The 22,893-nt window shown below is 41.0% G+C and overlaps 1 protein-coding gene across 2 annotated transcripts in view; it reads right to left on the minus strand.

Moving 5' to 3' along the window:
- LOC126195156 (ribosomal oxygenase 1) overlaps positions 1 to 22,686 on the minus strand; it is a 65,434-nt gene extending 42,748 nt beyond the window's left edge. Inside the window, exons 1-3 of one of the 2 annotated variants that reach the window (XM_049933664.1) lie at positions 22,540 to 22,682; positions 21,951 to 22,029; positions 21,050 to 21,164 (exon numbers count right to left, since the gene is read on the minus strand). In XM_049933664.1, the coding sequence (XP_049789621.1) occupies positions 21,050 to 21,164; positions 21,951 to 21,992 (157 nt within the window). In that variant the 5' untranslated portion in view covers positions 21,993 to 22,029; positions 22,540 to 22,682. Of the gene's footprint in view, positions 1 to 21,049; positions 21,165 to 21,950; positions 22,030 to 22,539 lie in introns of both variants that reach the window. The other variant, XM_049933663.1, reaches the window with a different exon arrangement.
- Positions 22,687 to 22,893: the final 207 nt, after the last annotated feature.

The raw sequence follows: 22,893 nt of genomic DNA on the forward strand, positions 1-22,893 counted from the left end.
GGGATAGTTTGTGCCAGCCTTGAAAAATCTGTCAGTGCAGTTCCCTCCCATGGACTAAACAAACCAGTGAACATTCGTGCTGCCCTTCTCCATATACATTCAATATAACCTGTTAGTTCTACCTGGAATGGATACCACACACTTGAGCAATATTCTAGAATCAGTCACACGAGTGATTTGTAAGAAATATCTTTTTAAGACTGATTGCCTTTCCCCAGTATTCTACCAATAAACCAAAGTCTGCCACCTGCTTTACCCATTACTGATTTTATGTGATCATTTCATTTTATATCTCTACAAATCATTACACCCAGGCATTTGTATGAGTCGCTGATTCCAGCAGTGACTCACTGATATTATAGTCATAGGATACTACGTTTTTTTCATTTTGTGAAGTGTATAATTTTATATTTCTGAACATTTAGAGCAAATTTCCAATTTCTGCACAATGTTGAAATCTGATCAAGATCTGACTAAATATTTACGCAGATTCTCTCAGACAGAACTTGATTATAGACTACTGCATCATCTGCAAGAGGCCTGGTTTTACTATTAATATTGTCTGCATAGTCATTAATATACAATATGAACAGCAAGGGTCCCAACACACTTCCCTGGGGCACACCCAAAGTTACTTCTACATCTGATGATTACTCTCCATCATATAACATGCTGTGTCCTCCCTACCAAAAGGTCCTCACTTGATACTCCATATGAGTGTACTTTTGGCAATACGCATAAGTGGGTACTGAATCAAATGTTTTACGAAAATAAAGAAACATTGCATCTACCTGGTTGCCTTGATCCAAAGCTTCTAGTATGTGATGTGAGAAAAGTGCGAGTTGGGTTTCACATGATCAATGGTTTCGAAATCCATGCTGGCTGGCACAGAGGTGGTCATTCTGTTCAAGATACCTCATCATGTTTGAGCTCAGAATATGTTCCAAGATTCTATAACAAATAGATGTCAAGGATATCGGACAGTAGTTTTGTTGATCACTTCTACTACCTTTCTTGCAGACTGGTGTGACCTGTCCTTTTTCCAAGAAATGGGCGCAATTTTTTGTTAGAATGATCTACAATAAATTATAGTTAGAAGATGGATTAACTCAGTTGCAAATTCAGTATAGAATCCGAGTGAGATTCCATTGGGACCTGCAGCTTTGTTCAATATTAATGATTTCAACTGTTTCTCAACGCCACTGACACTAATACTTATTTCATTTGTCTTTTTAGCAGTATGAGGATTAAATGGAGGCAAGTCTCCTGGGTTTTCCTTTGTAAATGAACATTTGAAAATGGAATTAAGCATATCAGCTTTTGCTTTGCTACTTTCAGTTTCAGTTCCTGTCTCATTCACCAGGGACTGGACACTGATGCCACTAATAGCCTTTACATATGACCAGAATATCTTTGGGTTCTGTGAAAGATCACCGACAATACTCTGCTACAGTAGTCACTGAAGGCATCACGCATAGCTCTCTTGATAGCCAAAAGTGTTTTATTCATCATATCTTTATCTATGGCCCTACACTTTATTTTACACCTGTTACACAGTAATCTCTATTTCTTTAGAAGTTTCTATGCAGTGAGTGTATACCATGTAGGTTCTCTCTCATTATGAACTATTCTACTGGGTACAAATGTATCCAGTATGTGGTCAACTATTCTTTTAAACTTGAGCCAGAGTTGTTGTACATACTCCCAACCTGTGGTGAAAGTTTCAAGTTCCTCACTGAGACATGACATTACTGATTTTTTATCTAGCTTACTGAACATATACATCTTTCTGCTTGTTTTAGTTGTCCTTTGGTAATCATTGCTGCCACAACAATGTCATGGTCACTGATATTGGTTTTGATGTTGACATCTTCAAGGATGTCAGGTCTGTTTGTTGCCATTAGATCATCCAATATATTTCCATCATGAGTGAGGTTCCCAACTATCTGTTCTATGTAGTTTTCTGAGAAGGCATTTAGTTGTCTTATCATGCTCACCACTAACAAAACTGTAATTTTTCCAATAAACTGTTGCATGATTAAAGTCTCCAACAATGATTATAGTATGATTGGGGAACTTACATACAAGTGAACTGAGGTTTTCTCTAAAGTTTTCGGTTACTTCAGGAGAGGTGTCTCGTGGGTGATAGAAGGATCCAATTTTCATTTTGTGCCCACACCTAATACTGAGTCTTGCCTAAACAATCTCACATGCAGCTTGAATTTCTGCCTCTGTGGATTTGAGTTATTTGTCTACTGTGACAAAAATACCACCTCCATTTCCCATTTGCCTGTCCTTTCAATATATGCTTAAATTTTCCCAAAAAATCTCACTGTTATTGTTGTAACTGCGACCAGGACGGTCGCGGGGTAGCACTGACGGAAGGTGCGGCGGGACCCGCAAAGAGGCCTGCGAACAACAACACAACGGAAAAGGACGAACACGACCAACGTATGACAGAACGAATACGACAAGACCGAACAAAAGAGTCACAAGGAAACAAACTCGTACACGAACCAAGAAGAAAGCAGTCTAGCGCAAGCGAGGTGTAAACCGACGTAAGTGAGATTAGGCTGACTGGATGAGCGAGTGGCCGGCGCTTAAGTATGCTCTCAGGGGCGCTGCTATTGGCCGCTGGGACCACGTGTTCCACTGTGGCGCCCCCACACTAAAAGCGGGCCAGGAGGTGCGCGCCGCCACAGCTTACGGTGCAGAGATCTCTATGGGTCTTCGACATCCATGACATCTGGCGCGGTTTCAAATTCTGTGCCACGCGGTACCAGAGTTATCAATTTCAGGGTTCAAACAGCTTTCTGTACCTAGTATTCACTGCTTTTGGGGAGTGATTCAAACTATGGCACTTTGTTGCGAATGCTTCAACAGTTTACCATTAGGATTTTAATACTCTCACCTGTGGGAGAATTTATTTCTATCTTACACTGATACTTCTAGGTTTCCTACAGCTATTGTTGTCTGGATTGGAGGGAGAGCCATCTAATATAAAAGACCTTGTGTGCTCTCCACAAACAGTCAGCTACCCAAGTTGCAGCCTCTGCTGTGTAGCGCACACCTGACCTATTTAGGAAGACAATACAGTTCTCAACCCTATGGTGCAAGTCCAGGAAGTCAGTCTAGCATACCGCAGAACCTTCGAAGCCTCTGGTTCAGTCCTTACACTTGACTCGGAACCAAAGGACCATGATTAGTTCTGGGGACAATACTGAAAATTTTGAACTTTGTTGAAACTCCACATGCAAGACTGGTCTCCTCATTCTCTGCCAGTCGCTGGAATGATGCACGACTGACCTTTGAGCCCACATGACAGGCATCATTTTTCTGACATCTGACACAAACTGCAGTTGGATGCACCCTGTTCCCTTAGTGGCTTCCAGAACAGCCTCTTCAACAAGTTGTATGAGGTCCCCAGGCATACACACTGAGTGCGCCCGGTGTCTTTTCCTGTCCCTTTCTGCCATTTCCCTAAGGGGTTGCACAGTCACTATACATTTGACCTGCTGATGATTAATAGACCCCGACCCTTTTGCGTTTCCCTCCTCCTGACAAAACAGGTTTCCCCAGAATAGCTGAAGTGAGTAAGACAGCACCTCAAACTCTTTGGTTACGGGGATCGGTACAATATCCTCAGTCCTCCTTGGTCCCCCAGGACGCCTAGATCTAACATTCACATGCCACTCGCAGTCTGGTGGATGGGTAAAGACAGATACTCTACTTCCTGCAGAGGGGGTAGCAAATGAGAATAACAGCAGCTTCATCAATGAACATGGACACCTTCAATAAATCACGATAAATATTAGCACATTAGTGCATCATTTCCTGCTTAAAAAAACCATTTTTGTATCTTTAACAGATAACTCTCACAGTAGAATGCAATGTATGACATAATTTACGTGATAAATGCGAGCAGAACTGTTACAACACAAATATATATATGACAAGCTAAAAAAGAGGAACCTGTAAAAGATCTGTTTGCTTAATTCCTGATCAATCAGTGAAACTTACTTTATACAAGATGGAACACTGTCTATGGTCAAATGACTGTGCATCCCCAACCAAGCCATATACACTACTGGCCATTAAAATTGCTCCACCAAGAAGAAATGCAGATGATAAATGGGTATTCATTGGACAAATATATTTTACTAGAACTGACATGTGATTACATTTTCATGCAATTTGGGTGCATAGATCCTGAGAAATCAGTACCCAGAACAACCACCTCTGGCCATAATAATGGCCTTGATACGACTGGGCATTGAGTCAAACAGAGCTTGGATGGCGTGTAGAGTTACAGCTGCCCATGTAGCTTCAACATGATACCACAGTTCATCAAGAGTAGTAACTGGAGTATTGTGACGAGCCAGTTGCTCGGCCACCATTGGCCAGACGTTTTCAATTGGTGAGAGATCTGGAGAATGTGCTGGCCAGGGCAGCAGTCAAACATCTTCTGTATCCAGAAAGGCCCGTACAGGACCTGCAACATGCGGTCGTGCATTATCCTGCTGAAATGTAGGGTTACGCAGGGATCTAATGAAGGGTAGAGCCACGGGTCGTAACACATCTGAAATGTAACGTCGACTGTTCAAAGTGCTGTCAATGCGAACAAGAGGTGACCGAGACGTGTAGCCAATGGCGCCCCATACCATCACGCCGGGTGATACGCCAGTATGGCGATGACGAATACATGCTTCCAATGTTCGTTCACCGCGATGTCGCCAAACACGAATGTGACCATCATGATGCTGTAAACAGAACCTGGATTCATCTGAAAAAATGACGTTTTGCCATTCGTGCACCTAGGTTTGTCGTTGAGTACACCATCGCAGGTGCTCCTGTCTGTGATGCAGCATCAAGGGTAACCGCAGCCATGGTCTCCGAGCTGATAGTCCATGCTGCTGTAAACGTTGTCGAACTGTTTGTGCAGATGGTTATTGTCTTGCAAACGTCCCGATCTGTTGACTCAGGGATCGAGATGTGGCTGCACGATCTGTTACATCCATGTGGATAAGATGCCTGTCATCCCGACTGCCAGTGATACGAGGCCATTGGGATCCAGCACGGCATTCCATATTACCCTCCTCAACCCACCAATTTCATATTCTGCTAACAGTCATTGGATCTCAACCAACGCGAGCAGCAATGTCACGATATGATAAACCGCAATCGCGATAGGCTACAATCCGACCTTTATCAAAGTAGGAAACGTGATGGCACGCATTTCTCCTCCGAGGCATCACAACAATGTTTAACTAGGCAACGCTGGTCAACTGCTGTTTGTGTGTGAGAAATTGGTTGGAAACTTTTCTCATGTCAGTACATTGTAGGTGTTGCCACCTGCGCCAACCTTGTGTGAATGCTCTCAACAGCTAATCATTTGCATATCACAGCATTTTGTTCCTGTCAGTTAAATTTCGTGTCTGTAGCACGTCATCTTCGTGGTGTAGGAATTTTAATGGCCAGTAGTGAATTATCAAGGATACAACACCACACCTTGTAGTTGACGATACGACTTGGTCAGTCTGCCACAGCAGATGATGGGAACATTTTACATAATGGGGGCAGCCAAGAGGTAATATAGTGCTGTGGAGTGGGTAGAGTTGCTGTGCAGGGAGCTCTATTAAGAGGAAAGAATAGCCAGTTTTTGTTTTTAAATGGATTTGCCAATCATCAATATACACTGGCATCCAATACTAAAGCAACAAACAGAAATTTTGAAGGATGCATTTATTTTGCCACAAAATAGTATAAATGGGTTATAATAAAGCAGAAACGAAGAACACAGAACGTAAGCAACTGCGACATGCATAATAGTACACAAAAATAATGTTCTTTTTTCCCAACTTAACAGACTGCACACACATTCTGACAAATGGTTAATGTGCTCAGTAGTATGGGCTGTGACCACCTCTGGAGGCAATACAGACCTTACGTCGACAGGGCATGCTGTGAATGACGTCATCAATCTCATGTAAAGCCAGTAACAGCAATTCTTCCTGCAGAGTTGCTCACAAGTCTTTAAGCGCAGGTGGAGGATGCTGACGAGATGCAACCTGTCTGCCTAGTGCATCCCTCAACATGCTCTATGGGATTTGAATCGGGAGAGCAATCAGGCCACACCATGTGTGCAATATCTTATGTTTCCAAGAAAACATCAACCACCTGTACTTTATGAGGTTGAGCGTTATTGCCCACCAGCTCTAAGGCTGGACCCACAGTACCTCAAAACAACTGCACGTGAGTTCCCAAGAAGTCTTGATACCTTACAGCAATTTAGCCTTGCTGATTGACATGTACAATTTCAAGAAGAGGTGTTTGAGTGGTCAACATAATCCCTGCACACACTATTAAGGATCCTCCTTGATATCAGTCTCTTTCCACAATGTTTGGGTCCCAAAATTGTGTTCTATGTTCCCTCCAGATGCAAATTCATCAAGAACCACTCCCCGGACCAAACTGGGACTCATCAGTCAAAAGAACATTGGCCTACTGTTCAACTGTGCAGCTGAATTGTTGACAGCTCCACTCCAGACATTGCCTTCTGTGCAGATGTGGCAGAGGTACACATACATCAGATCTCTGACAGTAAAGCTCACTCTGCCGAAGCCTTCTGTACAAAGTTTGCCCTGTTACAACATGTGCAGTGGATGCTGTGAGGTCAGATGCCAGCTGCGCTCAGTCAATTAAAAAAATGGCGTGTGACGAGGGCCTCCCGTCGGGTAGACCACTCGTCTGGTGCAAGTCTTTCGATTTGACGCCACGTCGGCGACTTGCGCATCGATGGGGATGAAACGATGATGATTAGGACAACACAACACCCAGTCCCTGAGCGGAGAAAATCTCCGACCCAGCCGGGAATCGAACCCGGGCCCTTTGGCTTGACAGTCTGTCGCGCTGACCACGCAGCTACCGGGGGCGGACAGTCAATTAAAATTCAAGCAGACACAAGTATCAACTGATAATCATCTCTGAAACATATGTTCTTTATGGTTGGACATATTTTCTCACACCCTCATTTAGTGAGAGCTTCAGATCAACTAATTCTAGTCTCCTACAGTGGCTAGTAAAGCTTGGGGTGGTGGCTACGTTAATATTGCATAACTCTGAACACCAAGTTTTTATGAGCATAGAAAGTGGCCATGGCTACATTGTTAGTGGCACAACAGAAAATCCAAATCATGGTGTACAACTACACTATGTAAACATTGTTTAATTGAAAGAAGATTATAGTTCAACATAATGCCAATGAAGGTGTCATTAGAGAAGGAGCACAAACATGAGGAGGACAATAACAGCTTATTAAATTAGCTGTGCCATTTTTAAAACAATGTCTCCATTTAACAATCTCTACATTTAATTTTTCTGTAACTTGGCAAGAGCAATGAGACCTAAGTATGGATGATCAGATGCATCCCCCCCCCCCCTTACAAACAGTTATTACCTTCCCAAACTTCATTGAAGTTATGATGGTCTCCTCTTACATGTTCCTGAACATCCACCTGCAATTAATCATGAATTCAGTACCCTGCTTCTCAACAGGAAAGTAAAGGGTTTATTGGCTGGGTGATAGTAAAATTTTTAGAGATTCAACATTGAAAAGAATTTAAGCTTAATAAGAAGCTCAGGCAAGCAGGTAATCTTAAAATATTACAAGACTTTTGTAAGAGGTTTAAAAAACAAAGTAGATGAGGTTCTTGTTTGTTCGGAAGATTTAGAAACTGAGGATGTAACAAATATACTATGTCTATATGATCATCATATGGTACGTATAAGAAAAGAGAATATGGATGAAGGATGACTTGTTATATATTATGTTAAATGTCATCACAGTGTGAAATATTTAGAAACTTAAAAAAAAGGTGTAGCAACATTTAGAAGCAGGTGCCTGTGAGTTTAAACAAAATAATGGTACTTTTATAATTGTAACTATATACAAGTCCCTACTGGGAAATTTTTTAACTATTTCTGAAAACTTCGATTCTTTGTTGTGCTATCTGTCAGACATGGGAAGCAAATTATTATTTGTGGGGATTTCAGTGCAGATTTTCTGAAAGAGTTTGATACCTAGAAGTACTACGTGGTTCTTCAGATTTGACATCAGTTATTGATTTTCCTAGTCCAGTAGTACAGAAAAGCAGCACACTGATAGAACTAGGATTAAGAAGGGTCTTTCTGATCATGACACACAGCTAATTACAGTGCAAGATGTAGCTCCATACGGTAATGAGAAACAGTTCTCTAAAATGTTGCATTCAATTAATGATTTGACTATTGCAAATTTTCAGAAGAGCTTGTAGCAGTTAGATTGGGATTAGGAGTACCAGGAGCCTGACACCAATTTTAAATAAACTTTTTTCATGTCACATTTTTGGGTATATTTGGAAACAGGTTCCCTAACAAAACAGTGAAATGTAATTGTAATGAACCATGTAAAACCCATGGGTTACTAAAAGGACAAACATAATGTTGTAACTGGAAATGTATCTAATAGCAAAGAAGTGTAATGACCCAGAAAGAGTCAAATATTATAAAAACTTCTGTACTACATTAAGATGGCCAGATGCACGCGTATTACGTCTAGATGCACGCATATTATGTCTGAGATTAGCACCTCTGATAAAATTAAACAATCTGGAACATTGTTGAAAGGGAAATAGGGCAACCAAAACTGCATGAAGATTGTATTATCAACAAAATGAATGAAAAGTTTATCAACAAAAAGTCAAAAGTTGAAAATATTTTTCATAATCATTTTTAAAATGTTGTGGAGAAAATGGGGTCCAGATGTTCATTATAAAGGGCAAGGCTATGTATGAAAGAGGCAATACCTATGCAATTTGATAAAACTGAAATTCTACCCACATCTCCTTTTTCATTTAGAAAAATAATAAGCTTAATAAACTCATTCAAAAGCAAAAGCTTGCATGGAATTGACAGTAATTCCAACAGAGTACTAAAAGCATGTTCCCAACAGACAAGTAGCATTCTCAGCGACATACACGGATCAGCCAGAGCATTATGACCACTGACCTACTATCGATATAACTCTGCCCAGGCAACAGCAGCGTCACCTGGTGAGGAATGACTGCTAGTCACACGCACGCAATGTGCAAGTAGTATCAGTGAGCATGCTGTCCGTGTCTCGAATGCGGAGGGCGCGTGACATATCTGAGTTTGACTGGGGGCAGATTGTGATAGCCTGGAGGCTCGGAACATGCATTTTTGGAAAGTGCACGGCAAGTTGGGTATTCGAAGAGTGCTGTGGTGAGTGTCTTCAGCACATGGTGAAATCAAGTCCAGAGGTCATGGGGTTGGGCGGCCACCCCTCATTACAGATGTTGTTGGCTGGCCAGATTGGTAAAACAGGACAGGTGGCGAACTGTGACTGAACTAACATCAGACTTTAATGCTGGACAGAGCACAAAAAGAGTTTGAACACACAATACACTGAAAACTCCTAACAATAGGCCTCCACAGCCAATGACCCATGCTTGTGCCAATGTTAACACCACTTGGCAACTTTGACTGAAGTGAGCATGTGACTGTTGCCACTGGATGTTGGTGCATTGGCAGAGTGCTGCAAGGTCTGATGGATCCTGATAACTTCATCATCATGCTGGTGTGAGGATGCGAATCTGTTTACTTACAGGGGAACAGCTAATTGACACCTACCTGTACTGCAGGACGGAGACAAGTTGGCAGCGGCTTCATTATGCTCCTGGAAACATTCATGTGGGCGTCCATGGTTCCAGTGGAGCTCGCGCATGGCACCATGGCGGCAAAGGAGTATTGTATGCTGGTTGCAGACCACATACACCCCTCCATGACAAGCATGTTTCCCGATGGTTGTGGCATTTTTAAACAACATTATGTGCCATGTCAGAAGGCCAGGAGTGCCATGGTGTGGTTCGAGGAACACAGTGGTGACTTCCAAATGTTGTGCTGGCTCCCCAATTCGCCGGATGTGGAACTAACCAAATACACCTGGGATGTGATTGAATGTGAAATCAGAGATCATTGCCCCCTCCACTGAATTTACAGGAATTAGGTGTCTTGCGTGTGCTGATGTGGTACCAGCTCTCTCCAAGTACCTACCAATGACACACTGCTTCCATATCATGACATGTCACAGCTGTTATCCGTGCCAAAGGTGCACATAGCAGCTATTAGGTATGTGATCATAACGTTTGGCTTGTCAGTGTACATAATAGCTCACTGAAAGGGGGCATTTTCCGTGATAGACTGAAATATGCTATTTTGAAACCATTGCATAAAAAGTGGGAGTGGACTGATGCCAACTACCACTCAGTCCCACTTCTCACAGCTTTAATCAAAATTTTTGAAAAAGTAATGTATTCAAGACTAGTTTAAAAAATCCATAAAAATAAGTTACTATCAAAATATCAATTTGGCTTTCAGAAAAGCTTTTTAATAGACAATGCTATGTATGCTTTCACTGATCAAAAATTAAATGCTCTGAATAACTGAACATCGCCCATTGGGATTTTTTGTGATCTCTCGACAACTTTTGATTGTGTAAATAATGAAATTCTGCTAGATAAGCTTAAACATTGCGATCCAATTGGGACAGTGCCTAAACAGTATAATTCATATTTAAATGGGAGAGTGCACAATATTGAAATAGAAAGTTCATATAATATGCGAAGATCTGCAGATTCCTCAAGATGGGGAGGTATCAAGAATGGGGTCCCACATGAATCAGTCTTTGGTCCCTTATTGTTCTTAACAGACTGACAGAAAAGTAAATAAATTATATTGCAACACCAAGATGAAGTTGTGTTGGTAGGTGTGTTTCTACAACCGAAAGATGATATCCATTCAAATTTTAAGCCAATCAAAACATGGAAATTACAGGTGAGAATATCAACAATGTACGAAAAGACAGTTTGCTATATATCGTAAATAAGACACGTCAAGTGTCTTTTAATTATGCCTGTATGCAACTTGACATGTCTTCTTTATGGTAAGTAGCAATCTGTCTTTTCCTACATCGTTCAAAATTTTGTGCCAGTCACATAAGAGTGGCACTAATAGCACCACTATGAGGATGCAAATCAGGTTCCCTTTAAATACACGTTGTAACAGTAGGGAGTGTTACTTACCTCCGAGATTGGATGTGGTGAGTTGATATTAGTTAAGAATGCCTTTACGGTGACAAAAATGCCATTATCAACACCTCACTGAGTTTGAATGAGGTTGTGTAATAGAGCTACGAGACACTCAATATTCATTCTGCGATACTGCAGAAAGACTTGGCAGAAATGCAGTCACTGAATATGACTGCTGGCAGCAGTGATTATGAGAATGTACAGTCCCAAGAAGATCAGGCTCCAGATGGCCACGTGGCAAGACTGAGAGGGAAGACCATTGTGTTCAGTATATCGTTCTGGTGCATCATATCACATCTGCAGCAGCAACTATGCAGCTGTTGGCATCACAGTGACACAGTGAACTGTCACAAATTGGTTATTTCAAGGTCACCTCTGAGGCAGACACCCTGTCATGTGCATTCCACTGGCCCCAAACCCCTGCTATTTGTGACTTCAGTGGTGTCAAGCGAGAGCTCATAGAAAGGCAAGGTGGAGGTCTATTGTGTTTTCTAATGAAAGCTGGTTCTGCCTCGGTGCCAGAGATGGCCATGTGTTGGTTGGAAGGAGGCCAGCTGAGGGTCTGCAACCAGCCTGTCTGCGTGCTAGACATATTGGACCTACACATGGAGTTACGGTCAGGGATGCGATTTTGTACGACAGCATAAGCATGTTCATGGTTATCCCATGCACCCTCACTGCAAATCTGTACGACAGTCTGGTAGTTCAACCTGTTGTGCTGTCATTTATGAACAGCATTCCAGGGGCTGTTTTCCTACAGAATAACACTTGCCTACATTCCGCTATTGTAACCCAACATGCTCTAAAGTGTCGACATGTTGCCTTGGCTTGCTCGAACTCCAGATCTGTCTCCAGTTGAGCACATGTGGGACATCATGAGATGACAACTCCAGTGTCATTCACAAACTGCATTAACCATCCCTGTATTGGTCGACCAAGTGCAACAGCTGTTCAACTCCACTATACAAGCTGGCATCTGACAACTGTACAACATAATGCATGTACATTTGCATGCTTGCATTCGACATTCTAATGGTTATACCAGTTATTAGTGTACCACCACTTCAAATTTGCAATGGCTTATCTTGCTCTTACATTAACCTGTGATCTTGCAATGTTGATCATTTAAATATGTCTTCACATTTTCGTGCTGCAAAGACTGATCCATAAAATTTTGGGTGTGCAGTTGCATAAATTCGACTTCTTCTTCTTCTAATATTTTGGCTGAATACCGTCCAGCCATCTTCAGAGTTAGCCGAGGTGACTGACGCTCCAGCACTTGCTCCACCCTTTTAAACCGGCGGACCGCACCACTACGCATGCGGCCAAAGATGCACAAGGCACCAGAGACATTGATCGGCGGCAAAGAGGTATGACATATGCATGGAATTAGATCTATGGCTGCGCAGTTGATCCACAAGGTGGCATCAATGTATCACTGCGAGCTGCACTGTCACGACATCTTTGTGATTTTATTACAGAAATTGCGAGTCCATGAATTGTCCAAGCTGAAGCCACTATCTCTGTTAAATCACCTTTAACGGAACCTGGTTATGGAACAACTTCATCACCTACATCTAAGGATATCTGTGGAGTTACCCTACAATTCATGGAACTGGATTGATGGTACAACGTGGGCTAAGTCAGACGGTTTGTGAGGTACACACATTGAGACAGAAGGAAAAGTTTAGCCAGTTTGAGACGTCTTCACAGCAAGAAACCGTTATTCGACACTCCGTCATTAGTATGATGGATAAATATTTGGATGACAACATGGTTTTAAATAAAGGACTGAACTTCGCACTCCCATCGAAGTTTTTACCAATACCAGCTTTCATCAGAGCCAATCAAGAAGCTGTTCATCCTCTTTCTATGGAATTAGCATAAGAAATAAGATGCAAATCTTGTCGAGCAGTTATGAAGGCTTGCCCACAAAGGAGTAACATATCTGTGGCAGAGAGGGCTGCACTATGTCAACTTTGCCAGGATACCATGATGGTAGTTCTTCCAGTTGATAAAGGTAATGCCACTGTTTTAATGTCACATGATGACTATCATGATAAAATGAACAGTTTTCTGGGTGACAGCACATACTGGAAGATCAGTAAAGACCCCACCAACCAGGTGGTAAGGAAGACTGCTTCGTTTCTGAACACCTCCTCCCTTCCACCAGAAGTTGTGCGAAGATTGAAACCAAGTTGTGTGGTTCCTCTAAGACTTTATGGACTTCCTAAGATCCACAAGAATGGTGTTCCTCTGCATCCGGTAGTGAGTAACATTGGCTCTCCTACCTATGATTGTGAAAACACTTAGCATCATTATTAAGAACCCTGGTGGGAAAATGCATTCGTGACATACATACCTCTGTGGAATTATTGGTAAACTGTCTGCCACTGTAGCTGAGGGGACAACGCACCAGCTTTTAATGCCAGTGGGCCTGGGTTTGATTCCCGGCTGGGTTGGAGATTTTCTCCACTCAGGGGCTGGGTGTTTATGTTGTGTTCATCATCATTCTTTCATTCTCATTGACACACAAGTCACAAAAGTGGCATCACCTCAAAAGACTTGCACCTGGCAATCTTTCATTTCATTGGCAAACTGAAATCACTCAAACTGAGCAATTCTGATATGTCCGTAAAGTTTCAATGTAGCATCACTGTTTATCATTGAAAAAACTCTCAATAAAGAGATTTCATCTTTGTTTGAACATGTTTTGACCTCAACATATTTTTTATTCTATAACGAATTTTATGAACAGACTGACGTCATTGCCATGGGTAGTCCCTTGTCGCCTTTGCTAGCCAACTTTCTTAGGGAGGACTTTGAAGAGAAGATGCTGGAATCTGCTAGCTTGAAGCCCACACTGTTTTGGAGGTATGCTCATGACACATTTGTAGTGTGGCCCCATGGTGAAGACCAGTTAAAAGAATTTTTAAATTATCTGAATTCCATCCACAACCAATTCAGTCCACGATGGAAATCGAAAAAGATGGGTGCCTTCCATTTTTGGATGTGTTGCTAGGGTGCAAAGATGATGGCACTTGGGACACGCAGTATATCGAAAACCGATCCATGAGGATTTATATTTATGTGCAAATAGCTGCCACCAACCTTTGCAGATGATGAGTGTACTCAAAACTCTGGTACACAGAGCACACATTATTGTTGACGGGAGTAGTTTGGAGGAAGAGCTTCTACACTTGAGAAGAGTTTTTGAAGCCAACAGGTACTCTCCACAGCACTTAGGCATTACAAATGATGCCAACTGTGGGTGTATGAAAAGCAGAAGAAGAAGTCAAATTTATGCGGCTGCATGCCAGAAATTTTATGGATCATTTAAATATGTCATCTAGTCAACTGTATTCCTGGAGTTTCATTACAGCATTAATTACTTTTTAGTGTTGGGGAGTTTTTCCCCATCAGTGCATACATTAATGACTTGCTAAATTATATTTTTATTTATGTAATTAGTATGCATATTCCACAGATCCGCACATGCGAGTAATTCACTTGGATGTGGAGCATGTCAATACAATTATATAAATACAATTAATACTACAGAATAACAACAACTTAGTACGATAATATAAGTATAACTTTTTCTTATTTACTAGCTAATATTTATCTAGTATTGTAATTCACGGTCTAAGAATAACACAGTATAGTACCTTTCCTCTAACACCTGAATAACAAGATATATCTTTTTCATCAAGGAGTGCGTTAAAAGTGTAAATGGGAACTTTTAACTATTTCTGGAAAAGAATTCATCTAAGGAGTACAGTGGATGGTTAAGCTGGATTTTTTAACATGCATCTGAATAGCATTCCATTTTCTCTTGTACATTTAGGCCTAATATAATTAGGCAGCACATTAAAAGTATTAATAGCAGCATTCATTACTCTCTTCTGTACAAGTGACAATTTTTTTAGTTCAAAATGGAGATCATCTTTACCCCTACTGTTATAGTTGTGGTATGAACAATTTATTTCATGATGAGCATAGTTTTTAATGACAAAATTCATCAGAGAGCGTATGTACTGACTTATTGCTGTCAGTATTCCTAAATGTGTGAAGAATTTTATACATGGCGTTCCTGAAGAAACCCCACACAAAGATTCAAATTTGACCACAGCCAACAACAAAAAATAACTGAGGAAATTGAAAGCAATATATTTCATTAAATTTTGATAAAACACAGCATATACAGTTATGTACATTAAATGGCACAACACCATTAATAAACATAAACTTTGCGCACGAGTCTGTAGCTAAGGTAGAATATTCAAAATTTTTGAGTGTGTGTACTGATGAGAGATTGAACTGGAAGAAACACTGATGATTTACTGAAACATTTGAGTTCAGCTACTTTTAGGATTATTGCAAATTTTGGTGATAAACATATCAGTAAATTAGCTTATTATGCCTCACTGCTTTTGTATGGCAATAGATCTTGGGGTAACCTACCACAAAAAAGCATATAATCAGAATAACAGCTGGAGCTGACCCAAGATCATCTTGCAAACATATACAAGGGGTATTCACAGGAGTTTTGAAATATAATATTCACTTACGAGATCACTCCTTGTTCAAAAACAATAGCAATGTACATAACTACAACTAGGAGAAAGGCTGATCTTCACTAGTATGTGTTCAATCTACCTTCGGCACAGAAAGTGGTGAATTATACTGCCACAAAAGTTTTTATACATTTAGCAATCTGTCACATAACCAACCAGCATTTAAAAACAAATTAAAAGAATTTCTGAATGGCAACTCCTTCTACTCAATAGACAAACTTTTTGATATAAATTTATAATTTTGCAATAAAGAAAAAACTGAATTGTGACTTGTAACGAAACCTTTTGTTAAACTAACGTGTTCCACATCAATATGAAGTGTCGTATTCATGATCTATGGAACAAATCTTAATCTAATCTAATCAAAAGAGAAACCAGTGTGGTTTGATGGCAGATTTGTTTTTGACGACTTAAAATATAGTGCTTGTTATGCACTTCAGCAAAAGTATTTCAGTGATGTGAGTTGGTGGGACAAAGTTGATCCAAAAACACAAATGGTTTGAGGATCAATCCTTATTCTGTCCAAGGATATAACCTAACACACAGTTTGATAACTGAAGTGTTTGCTTTGGAGAACAATGGTACACTGAGGAACTACATGAGATCTAGGAAATTCAGAGCACTTCTGATTTTTATTTTCTCATTTTCCTTCTTCTGTGTGGAAATGAACATCGAGTAAGTAGTTATATATGTTGTTTTGTTACACATTTGACTTCATGGTGCACACAGATTATTACAGTTGTTTACTTTCATTAAACAACAGCGTAATCCTGCCCCGATGGCTGGCACATACCTCATTGTCAAATTATAAAGTGACTTTCATCTTGGACTGAACTTTTCGTAATTAATAACAGTAAGAGGTTAGAATAGGGACAGTTCCATCACATCTTTTGCACAGCAGTATTGATAGCACCCAACATGAAATGTGATATGAACAACGGTTTGTGTCAACCAGCAGTTGTAAGTAGTCCAGGAGGATCCAGATCCGATGTAGCAAATACTGACTGGAAAATAACCATGGAATGCACAATTTATTCGGGTTGACAGAAATGTCCGATCCCACGCATCGGCTTTGACCCGTGACGCAAGGATGTTGTCGTGTGTGATGTCATGACGGCGCGGAGTTTGGTTTGTGAGTGTGGCGTGTTTCTAGTCGTGTTGTGCTCTCTGGTGGTAGGTTCAGGATTTTCGTTTGTGTGGTGTAATGGGCTCAGTTTGCTTTTGCTCATTATCCAGAATTGTTCGAGTGTCGGCTGTGTCTGTAGTGGAATTCGTTTCAGTGAGTTAACGATTTTGTGTGAAGGTTAATTTAGTGTTGTTCGCTGTACATCGTGTGGTGATTTTACTAAATTAATCGGTTGTTGTTTTTGTTCAGGGATGGATATGATGGATAAAATTAACAGTGCGCAGGTCAAGGGAAGTGTTCAATCCCAATATGCGGCTGTGTATGTTGATATTGGTATCGGGAGATGTTTTTGAGCTATATAGGCCAAGGGAAGTGTTTGATCCTAATTTATGGGACCGGGAGCTGCTGTTGAGCTATATAGGTCAAGGGAAGTGTCCGATTCCAGATGATATTGTGTTTAGTGGTATTTGTGGAGTTTTGTGACGTCGGTTTTTTTCGTCGTTTTGTGTGGTTTTGTATGGGGGTAGGTGTCTAAATTTGTTTATATTTATATCTAAAAACAAAGATGATGTGACTTACCAAATGAAAGCGCTGCCAGGTCGATAGACACACAAACAAAACACAAACATACACACAAAATTCTAGCTTTCGCAACCAACGGTTGCTTCGTCAGGAAAGAGGGAAAGACGAAAGGATGTGGGTTTTAAGGGAGAGGGTAAGGAGTCATTCTAATCCCGGGAGTGGAAAGACTTACCTTAGGGGGAAAAAAGGACGGGTATACACTCGCGCACACACACACACACACATATCCATCCACACATATACAGACACAAGCAGACATATTTAAAGACAAAGAGTTTGGGCAGAGATGTCAGTCGAGGCGGAAGTGCAGAGGCAATGATGTTGTTGAATGACAGGTGAGGTATGAGTGGCGGCAACTTCAAATTAGCGGAGATTGAGGCCTGGTGGGTAACGGGAAGAGAGGATATATTGAAGAGCAAGTTCCCATCTCCGGAGTTTGGATAGGTTGGTGTTGGTGGGAAGTATCCAGATAACCCGGACGGTGTAACACTGTGCCAAGATGTGCTGGCCGTGCACCAAGGCATGTTTAGCCACAGGGTGATCCTCATTACCAACAAACACTGTCTGCCTGTGTCCATTCATGCGAATGGACAGTTTGTTGCTGGTCATTCCCACATAGAATGCATCACAGTGTAGGCAGGTCAGTTGGTAAATCACATGGGTGCTTTCACACATGGCTCTGCCTTTGATCGTGTACACCTTCCGGGTTACAGGACTGGAGTAGGTGGTGGTGGGAGGGTGCATGGGACAGGTTTTACACCGGGGGCAATTAAAAGGATAGGAGCCAGAGGGTAGGGAAGGTGGATTGGGGATTTCATAGGGATGAACTAACAGGTTACGAAGGTTAGGTGGATGGCGGAAAGACACTCTTGGTGGAGTGGGGAGGATTTGTTTATATTTAGTTTGCCCCCACCCAAAACACCTCATTTCCCGCGCTTGTCCTGTTAGTGTCATTAGGCTTTTTGCGGAAAGTGTGTGCGTTTGTTTTTCGATGTATTTTCGTCCTCATAATGTGTACCCAACTTTATATGCACCATATTGGAATAGTGGTTTACTGTCGTTCCTGCCATATTTGTGACGTCATGGGTCAAAGCAGACAGGCGGAATCGGACGCTTCCATATTTCCATTTATTCAAATAAATGGCAGTCAAAATCCCAGTAGTTCACAAGATATACACTATGTAATCAAAAGTATCTGGACACCGCCAAAAACATACATTTTTCATATTAGGTGCACTGTGCTGCCACCTACTGCCAGGTACTTCACATCAGCGACCTCAGTAGTGATTAGACATTGTGAGAGAGCAGAATGGGGTGCTCTGCAGAATTCACAGGCTTTGAATGTGGTCAGGTGATTGGGTGTCACTTGTGTCATACGTCTGTACGCGAGATTTCCACACTCCTAAACATCCCTAGGTCCACTGTTTCCGATGTGATAGTGAAGTGGAAATGTGAAGGGACACATAAAGTACAAAAGCGTACAGGCCGACCTTGTCTGTTGACTGACAGAGACTGCCGACATTTGAAGAGGGTCGTAATGTGTAATAGACAGGCATCTATCCAGACCATCACATAGGAATTCCAAACCGCATCAGGATCCACTGCAAGTACTATGACAGTTAGGCGGAAAATGAGAAAGCTTGGATTTCATGGTTGAGCGGCTGCTCATAAGCCACACATCAGGCCGGTAAAAGCCAAACGATGCCTCGTTTGGTGTAAGGAGCATAAACATTGGACGATTGAACAGCGGAAAAACGTTGTGTGGAATAACGAATCACGGTACACAAAAAGGCGATCCGATGGCAGGCTGTGGATATGGCGAATGCCTGATGAACGTCATCTGCCAGCGTGTTTAGTGCCAACAGTAAAATTCTGAGGCGGTGGTGTTGTGGTGTGGTCATGTTTTTTGTGGAAGGGTATTGCACCCCTTGTTGTTTTGCATGGCACTATCACAGCACAGGCCTACAGTGATGTTTTAAACACCTTCTTGCTTCCCACTGTTGAAGAACAATTCGGGGATGGCGACCGCATCTTTCAACATGATCAAGCACCTGTTCATAATGCATGGCCTGTGGCGCGGAGTGGTTACACGACAATAACATCCCTGTAATGGACTGGTCTGCGCAGAGTCCTGACCTGAATCCTACTGAACACCTTTGGGATGTTTTGAAACGCTGACTTTGTGCCGGGCCTCACCAATTGACACTGATACCTCTCCTCAGTGCAGCACTCCAGGAAGAATGGGCTGTTTTACCCAAGAAACCTGACTGAACGTATGACTGTGAGAGTGGAAGCTGTCATCAAGGCTAAGGGTGGCCAACACCATATCGAACTCTAGAATTACCGATGGAGGGCGCCACGAACTTGTAAGTCATTTTCAGCCAGGTGTCTGGATACCTTTGATCACATAGTGTATGTTGTCACTGCACTGAATATAATTATGTCACATGGTATATAAAGCCAAACATGCAATGGAGAGCAATAAGAAATGTATGTAACCCCTGATACTGACTTTCCTTTGAATCACTACGTGAACTATTCAGTAACTATAGCGAAGTTGTTTCTCATGATAGTACATTGACTAGCTTAAACAATACACAACTAACCTCACACCTTTCATTCCACCTTTCACTATGCTACATATCAGTTCCATTGTGGCTGGCCACTGTGGCCGAGCGGTTGTAGGCACTTCAGTCTGGAACCACGCGACTGCTACGGTCGCAGGTTCGAATCCTGCCTTGGGCATGGATGTATGTGATATCCTTAGGTTAGTTAGGTTTAAGTAGTTCTAAGTTCTAGGGGAGTGATGATCTCAGATGTTAAGTCCCATAGTGCTCACACCCATTTGTACCATTTTTTTAGTTCCATTGCGCGAAACAGAACAACAAATATCATCAAACTGTTAACTGTTTGCAGTGTACTTGCCACACTTTCACTTGTTTCTGATAAATACAGGCTGCATATATTAATTCCCATTACACTGTAAATTGCTCAACAATAACAATCTGAAGCAATAAAAAGTTTACAGATACATTTCAACAAGTATAAAGAATATATCTTGCCCACTTTCTTGCCTAAAACTATCCTCACATTTGCTATACAAAATTGACACACTGCAGACTTATGTAACATACAAGAAAAGTGCCCAGGCTGCACAGCCACTATTCTTAACTTTAGTTACAAAAAATATTAAATGACACTACGGAAGGAAGTAAGATTGTAATGTCTCAGTGATGATGTCATGACAGCACAAACTTGGAATGGAAAATTGGTTCTTGTCTTGTCCAGTAAACCACAAAACCTAGATAACTAGAAGAGGGTTTAATCTCACTCCTCTATGATGTATACAGAGGCAACTACTGCACTAGCTTGCTCAACATATGATTGAAGTTCCAAATTAGACAGTTCAGACAAACAGTGGCTGTGTCAGCTAATTTTTCATGTCAGAGACGGAAAGGGCATACCACCTCTCACAGAACCATGCCTAATACGGCTCAAGTACCTTACTGTTGTGGTTTGAGCAATCTCGGCAGTCACTTTTTCAATTTACTGTGCTATCAGAACTTCAAATTCAAATTCGTGGTGGTGCTTAAATATACACAAATGTATTTCATACCTACCAGAGGACTGCCTCTTAGTGATTATGGAGATGTCTTCCAAGGTATCTTGATTTGGCACTTCTAATCTTTTGTTGTCTTTCTTAAGTACATCTAGTTTCTTCTTCTTTTTCACAACCTGAAATTTGAAAACTTATATGTTTTATAGAAATTGGGAGTAAGTGCCTGTAAGAAATGCAACAAATCCCACATTTCTATACTGTATAAATCAGGTCATGAAAGAAAAGCTCCCACGTAAATACGTTATTTCCTGTACTAAGTCCAAGTTCCTTGGGAAAATTTGAGGGAAGAGAGAATACACATAGATGGAAATCTATGTCCCCTCCCCACGCACCCCAAAAAATGGATGGTATTACAGCAAAGAAAATAAACTTTCATGTGAAGCCAATACCATTGCCAGTAATACAGTTACATCATAAGGAAAGAAAGGTGAATTCATACCCTGGGAATGTTTCAATGAAAACTGACTTTTCCACTACCCTAGTTGACATTACACTATTGCATTACAGTCAATAAAACACATTATGAAGATCATAATAATATTTTACATTACATCAATCATATTCCACAGGTTCAGTGGAGTGGGCCACTGGAATGTGGTTAAGTCTGAATATGCGCATTCTTTATGTGTGATGCAATGACTTAACATTAAAACACATAACTGTATTACAGAGCTAAGTTTTATTATAAAATAAACAAAAAGTAAGTAAGAGTTTCTGTGAAGATACCCTTCACTAGAGTTGCCCAACAAAGTCTTTTTTAATCTTAAGTTTCATCACATCACTATAACACATCTGGAAAGTTGTTCAATATATGTGTACCCATTTAATGTTAATCCCTTGAGGGCGCTGCACACATTTCTTTAAAAAAATGAGAAATATTTGTGAAGAAAAATGAAACTAACCATGATATGTAATCTATCTGCAAACAGTTGATCACGAGGCATTTCTAGAATACCAGGTTTATCTTTGTAGGCTCCCCCTCTAAAAAAAATTGTTCCAACTAATTACATATAGAATAAACTAGTTTCACTTTGAAATCACATACTGTATCATTCACTAACAGCCACTATTACAAACGGCTATGAATTATGGTGCATCATTAAAGGTAGTGGCAAATGAAACTGAGACAATAAATGCGTAACACGATTATGTAAACAAGCCTGATATCTACTCAAATCATGTGCGCTCTGACTGTAAATAAAATCTTGGAGAGGTGAACAATTGACAACTAGCACAGAGTTCTCTGCGGAATTATTCTGTACGACAGGTAGAATTTTGAAATGCATTCACGATACAAGTTTTGCTTAATTACCACTGAATGATCGTTAATGGCATTGTTATTGGTTCTAAATTTGAGCTATTATTTCTGTTATCACTTGAACGCATTAATAGAAAAGTTATAAGCTTCAAAATTATTTACAGAACTATCCACTGGCTTGAAAAATCCAGTCATATAAACAACAGACTTCCACATTCATCTGAGTAACCTACATTCTTTTTGGAGTAAACAGAAAAAGCTGACACCACTTTCTTCACGTTCACAGGTGCCATCTCCGAACCATAACAACACGCGGTCCTGCTGTTTTAGTGTGCAAACAAATGTCCTAAGATCTTCAAAAATAGCTAGGACACTTCGACCATAGATACTAAATAGTCGAAACCAATACACATCAGGGGTCCTCTCACGTTCAATAATATTGTAAAACTGTCAATGTACTGACCGTCGGATGGAGCTTAATTTACTTGTTGCCAATACTAGAAATATTGACGGGCAGTATTATAACCCCTCAAATCATTCATGCTGAACGTGTGAAGTCAAGTATTGACGGTATGATAATATTTTGC

Source organism: Schistocerca nitens, chromosome 7 (genome assembly GCF_023898315.1).
Source record: "Schistocerca nitens isolate TAMUIC-IGC-003100 chromosome 7, iqSchNite1.1, whole genome shotgun sequence".
Classification (NCBI taxonomy): domain Eukaryota; kingdom Metazoa; phylum Arthropoda; class Insecta; order Orthoptera; family Acrididae; genus Schistocerca; species Schistocerca nitens.